Below are 6,625 nucleotides of genomic sequence, written 5' to 3'. Positions count from 1 at the left end.
AATTTTAGTTGTTCATCTATCATTTATATCTTTGGGGGTCTCCTCAGATCCTTTTTGGAACAAGAATGAGCATAAGTGAGTAAACACATCAATGAATGAATATTCTTAAAGCAATTAAATGCCCAATCATTTTTACTACAGTATCTAGTAGGTGACTAAAAATGATGCAACATATAGATTGGCTGAATTGTCTCTTGTGAAAGCCAGTATCAGGGTTATAGCAGAGGATGACCAGAAATAAACATATTCAAACACATACCTATAGATATAATATCCAACTGCTTTATATGATTTAGATTCTCTGTTCAAACTGTTACCTTTTGTCTTTCCCCCAAATTATATAAATTGCTATGTACTGACCTGTGGGAGAGTTGGCTAAGTTTAGATTTCTGATATATTCCATAAGTTTTTACTAAGCATACTGAGGACCTCTCCTTTTGAAGAGTACTAAGAGGGGAAGGTAATGGCCTTACGGCAGAGCCAAGGCCTTACTCTAAAAGCAGTGATTTAAAATAGGTTCAGTTGCAGATTCTCTCAGAGCACAGGGCAGGAGAACTGGTTGGTATCACTCTAAGTTGGGAGAACTGTGTCACAGTTTGTTGTTGCTACTGCCTTTCCCGATGCTTAGCAATAAACAACGGATGAGTGTTCAGATAGCCTCTGCACATGTACACACACACACACACACAGATGAAATATGGGAGATCGTATGAGAGTATGCCCTGGAAATGTGACAAAAATTATAATTAAATGAATGAAACTAGAGAAAAAAGGTAGAACCAAGTTAATAACTGAATAACTACATTAAACTAACCAAAGAGGTGATTTATTACCTCACCAAGTCAACACTTTAATTTCAGCGCTGAGCACAGCCTACTCACCGTTTCCTTACTTGAGGATTGGGGTCACCAATGGATGTGCAGCATTTCAAGTTTTTGAAAGTGATAAGCATTGTTTCTATTTATATATTTTCTCTCTCTCTCTACATATATGTTAAAGGATATAAATAAATATAAAACATATATATATCATCATACCCTATATTAAAAAATGGCAGTGGGACTGGGAAATGTTAGTGCTCCGAAGAAACTTCAAACCAAATCCAATCCTTAAGTAAGGGCTGCCTGATGATCTTCCTAAGGTCAGCGATGATAAGAGACAGTTATCCATTCTCCACAACTTATTGCCATATAAACTGAACCTGTTCCACGACGAAAGTGATTAAACATGTATAGTGTGCGTTTATAAAAATCATCCGAACTTTGTTTTTAAGATTCTGTGATACAGACTATACACTATACCTAACATACAACCTAAAAATGGTCTGAAAGATTAACAATAATCTCTACCTGTACTACTCCATTTCTAACAAACATTTACTGTTAACAAAACAGGTGAGGAAGGAGGAATTCCTGGCGAGTAGCCAGAGCCAAAACACACATCTTGTTTTCCTCAACAGGCCAATCAAGGCGGGTGGTTACAGCCCTGCTAATTCCCTCCACAGGACTGATCAACGGCTGAAACCACTGTAGGTGAGGAGTTTATGTGAGACTACCTCAGATACAAAAGGATGCTAGAATTAATTTTAGCAAATTAATTTTAAATGCTTTGTGATGTTGGTGAAGAAATAAGCAGCTCAGAAAAGGCAAGAACACTTTCAAAATACTGCACCAGTGACTAAATGTTGCTTGGTCCAGCTAACACAGTTCACAAATGGTTAACTCCTTACCCTGGAAAGGGTGTGTGATTAAATATGGAATGACAAGTGTACATATTTTTATATTCCTAAATATGTGTAAGACACATGCCAGCAGACTGGTAACAGACACAGGAATGCAGAAAGCAGGAAGAAACAAAGAATAGAATTCCTCAAAATAAACCATTTTGTGGATTATTAAAAATTACTAAAGTTATAAAGTCTTACACAATTTTCATATTAAAGAATGTCAAGTTTGGGGAACTAAACCAAAAATGTCAATAACCACAATTGACCTTTAATAGGAAACTGTTGGTGCTTTTTAATAAGTGTGGTGAGGAGAGTTCAAATCACAGCATAACAGAACTTGTTTAAGTGAATTAATGCAGTTTGTAGTTAGTATATCATATAGCAGTATTATTCAATTAGGGGAAATCACAGTTGAAAAACATTACATTTTAATTCCCTATGAGTAAACTGATAAGTAACTGTAAAATCATCACTGGAAAAACATGGAAACAATCAAGCATAACGAGCCTACAGAAAGATAATTATCTCCAAATTTAGGAAGTACATTTACCTGCCTATTCACCTTTTCAAGCCTATGTTTAGCATACGTGCAAAATAAAATACAACTACTGCAATTATTACTATCATTTTCTTTTGCCCTTAGGTGAGAAACACCTGACAGCTTCATGCTGAGCTATGCTAACAAAACGAAACCTTTCACTTTCTTTAATAGTAAAATTACCATTACTGAATCACTGTCATAAAAAATGCACTCAAGTACATTACCACTTATTTTAAACAAACACCAGTTTTGAAACAATCAACTTTGAAAAGCTGCATAAGTGCTTTTTTTAATCCCTGATTACATTTGTATTACTCACTGTGGTAGACTGAAACATTGTATTTTTAGAGACTACCACCTAATTTCTTTAAAGAGAACAACAGACCTGTGTAATGTAGAACAGCAGTGAAGCAAGACAATTGTATGCCTGTCACCCATCTTCACTGTACATAAGAACTGTGATAAAATATGGTCCTTGTGCCACATGAGTCCATGAGAAAACAATTAACTCACAGCACAGAGCACGCGGCTTATCAAGATAATACTCTATTAATTCAGGGTTTGGACTTTCACCTCAGTTCTGCCTTCTGGCCACTAGAGCCTTCCCCCCAAAGTCCTTGGGAGGCTGTGGACACAATCAATAGTATGTGTTTTGCATCCCCCAGTTAATAATGTGTGTAATTAACACTGGGTATGGGACTACTAGTTTGACATCAGCTCCTGAATTTTAAGCTTATCTCAGTATATCCTAGAAAGCAATTTGTATGCCACAGTGCCTAACCATTTCCATGCTACTGAAGTTTCTCCATCAAAAAAGGATCAGACCCAAAACAGAAGCTTCTTTGGGGGCTTTTAAAATCACCTTAAGCTAGTCACTTCTGTTTATCCAATTACACACAAGTGCTGCAAACTTTCATCATTACATTTGATTAGTGGTATGCACATTACCTAAAAAGATGACATGAATTTTTTGTAAACTTCTAAAAGAAGTCACACTTAATACAGTAACTAGAAAAAAATCTTATCCCTATAAAGATTTAAAAAACTACAAAGAATGTGTACTTTGCTAAATAGCTTACTTATAAGTGAACTTACAAAAGTGACATCAAAAAAGAACCTATACTCTGAATATAGTGACAAGAACAGAATGTCTATAGCCCTTGCCAATACACCAAAACTAAATCATGTGCTTGTTGAAAAGGACTTCTGAACATATCCGCCTTCTGGTTTATGGATCAGCAGTTGGAGCTGTCTGTATCTCTTATTTTTTCAACACTGTCTTCTTTGTCTTCTGGTTTAATTTCACCTTCATCATCCTTGTGTTGAGCTGGATCTTTTTCAGCGACCTGGTCTTTGGTTTGGGGTTCATATGTGGAAACAGGATCTAAAACTACAACTGGTTCAGCTTGTTTTTCACTGCCAATGTATTGTTTCCTGCATCCAGTGTTACTGGGAGGCCTAGGGGATGAACAGTTAAACAAAAAAATTAAAAGCAGAGAGAGAAAACATTTATCTTTCAGATTCCTGGATTCAGATGAGCAAAAACCCCAAAACGTTCTAAGTCTAATCAACATGCAAAAAGTGGTCTTTGAGGTGCCAGCCATTACAAAAAAAAAAAAGCTATTAGATTACATATTAGGAGCACAAGGCCAGAAGACGGAAAAAGAGCAATTAACTGCATAAATGTTAAAAAGCCAAATGCACCTACCTGCTTAATTGCATGCTCTTCTCACAGAAGCACAAAGCTCACGGATACTCTGTGCCACCTCCCCACTGCCTGCCGCCCCCAGACTCCTGTCCCACCCCCACTTAGCTGGAAGGAGCGAGTTAACCCCTCCCTTGTGTGCCGGGGTACATGTGATTGCAGATTAGTTCTAAGACTGCAGCAAGGAGGGAAATAAACCACTCCCATCCCTGATGGGCAGCTGAGAGATATGCCAGCTGCTGCCATTACTGGCAAGAACAACTCTGGTCAGACCTGTGGAGGTATGAGGGAAGGAACAAAAGCAGATGGGAGAATCCAGAGAAGAAGTTGAAATGCTAAGTTACCATACACTTTTTCTAAAAAAGGAGAATCATGTTTGAGAAATTTCTTATTGAATTTCAAATGCAGTTTCTTTTTCCACTGAGGTTCCCTTTCTTCTCTTCTAAGAAGCTACTGCTTCTCAAGCTAAATGGGCAACAATTTCCTTGTGGAAACAGATGTCCTGAAACACTCTTCTCTTTTCACGTGTCAGGAAATTAGGCTGTGGGCACCTAGTCCTCTCAGAAGTCAGGTCAGAAGCCACCACCTGAAGGTACTGGACTGCTGACCTGATGCCTGGAGGTTGAAGGGTGTGTAGTAGGCAGGGCAGAGGCTATTCAGACTTATCTGGTCTTCTTGGCAAATGCTGGGATACTAACCATGACCCAGCACGCCACTGTCCCACTTCCACCTCTGGATGTCAGGATGTGTACTGGTGAACTGTTGGCCAGGGTCTGCCCATTGCTCTACCAGCCCCTCACCAGGACTTGATTTCTACTAGTCCCTGACCCCTAGCTCAGATCTGCTGGTTAGACACTCTCTTACCACCTAATACTTGTCCCTTGTTGGATTTACCACAGTTATAATTAAATACTGGCAACCAGCTGTTTAATGTCTCTCTCTTCAAATAAAATGTAAACATCCATGAGGTGGACTGTTCAGCTTTGTTCACAGATCTATGCCAGCATCCAGCGCAGATCCATTTGTGGAGTAAACAAATGAGCAAATACTAATGAACTACTGTGTGTGAAAGGCTCAGAATGAATGTGCAGAAACCAAGGCTTTGGTGTGAGTAGGTCTGAAGGTCTCTCTTATACAACAGAAGTAACAGAACAAATGATCAACTATTGAGACAAAGTGGCCTGCACGATCCAGCCACAGGTACCAAAACTCAAACCCAGTGACCTCAGTTTCATCACCTGGTACTATGAGATCTGTCCAAATGTCTGAAAACCACTCCATAGGGCTATCCAGTTCTACCATGTGACTTGATCATCATTCATAAGTGACTAGCACATAACTGTCTTCTTTGGAGGCCGTAAAAGCAAAGAGATGACCTGAGAGGAAAGCTATACTGTAGTGAGGACAGATTCCTTTATTTTTGCCTGGATTTGTCAACACCCTTGTCATTAGAAAACACCATGACACTGCCCATCTACCTTGGCCCATCCACTTCTCAAGATATCTGTTACTGTGCGTTGGGAATCAATATGGGATGTAGTTGGTATCTGGCTTGACTTTCTCTGACCCAGGCAACACCTGGAAGGCTCAGTCCATTAGGGTATGGTCAGAGAAGCAAAACCCCCATGAATGGCATAAAGGATTCATTATAGGCATTAGACCTCAGGCAATGGAGCGAGTGAGTTAGTTAGGCAGTCTACGTGAGTCTGTTGCCTCTGTGTATTATGCTGGGCCTGAAATCAGCAGGTCTTGCAGCTGAAAAGGAACTTGGGTGAAAAGTGGCAAGAAGCTGAGGACAAACCAGAGCAGCACCTGTCTTTCACAGTCACCAATCCCGATGATGCAGATGAGCTGCAGGATAAACTGGAGCCCTTCCACATGGAATTTGCACATGCACCTGGCCTAAGATTTGGGGAAGCTGGAAGGGAGATGTGGGGAGCTGGAGAAACTGTGGGCCAGCTGTGCCACATGCCAACTAGGTGACAACGCACATGAATTGTAAAAGAGCCTGCCCTACGCAGACTTTTGGGAGCATTAAAAAAAAAAAAAAGACTATTATGTCACTCCCACTTTCTAAATCTCGTGCAAATTTCTCCTGTAGACAACCCTAACCTGGAAACAAATGGGAAAGGGAATTTTCGGAAATGAAGTTCCAAGTTCTGGCCTAGCTAAAGTTGTTACAGTCAAAGCCACACAAAGTCTGCTGGTCAAGTCCCCAGTGTGGTTCCACTACCCTGGGTCTAAGCCTCATTGTATAGAAGCCAGCCAGTCTGCTCTACGCATGCAAAGGAAGTATCCATCTCATTCTAGGTGAGCAACTTCCATCAACCCATACTGACCTTCATCACTTTTGTAGAACTACCATGGAAGTTCTCATGCCCATGTGTGTCTGCAGATGAAGGGGTGGTAAACACATCCTAAAATGCTTTCTTCATCAGCTGGAGGCTGAAAACTTCGAGGGAGCTCTCAGGGCTCCACAACAGCAACAAATGATGTTGACTGAACTGAAAACTCAGAAACTTTGTATTGCCAGGCTGAAACTGTCCTGGAATTGTCTCAGTCCAGAGAACTGTTCTTTCCTGAAGTAGGCTTCTTAATAATAGATTAATCTATTATTAAGTCACCTGTACACTCCAATTTGAGAACACCTTTA

General features: G+C 40.0%; 1 protein-coding gene across 1 annotated transcript in view; it reads right to left on the bottom strand.

The window, feature by feature from the left end:
• Window positions 1-2,016: 2,016 nt before the first annotated feature.
• Window positions 2,017-6,625, bottom strand: part of SHTN1 (shootin 1) — a 100,660-nt gene continuing 96,051 nt past the window's right edge. Inside the window, exon 17 of the mRNA XM_082854652.1 lies at window positions 2,017-3,725. Coding sequence (XP_082710778.1) covers window positions 3,503-3,725 — 223 coding nt within the window. The 3' untranslated portion in view covers window positions 2,017-3,502. The remainder of the gene's footprint in view (window positions 3,726-6,625) is intronic.

Source organism: Leucopleurus acutus (assembly GCF_964270905.1).
Source record: "Leucopleurus acutus genome assembly, chromosome: 14".
NCBI classification, from domain to species: Eukaryota; Metazoa; Chordata; class Mammalia; order Artiodactyla; family Delphinidae; genus Leucopleurus; species Leucopleurus acutus.
This window is presented reverse-complemented; position numbering and strand designations above follow the sequence as displayed.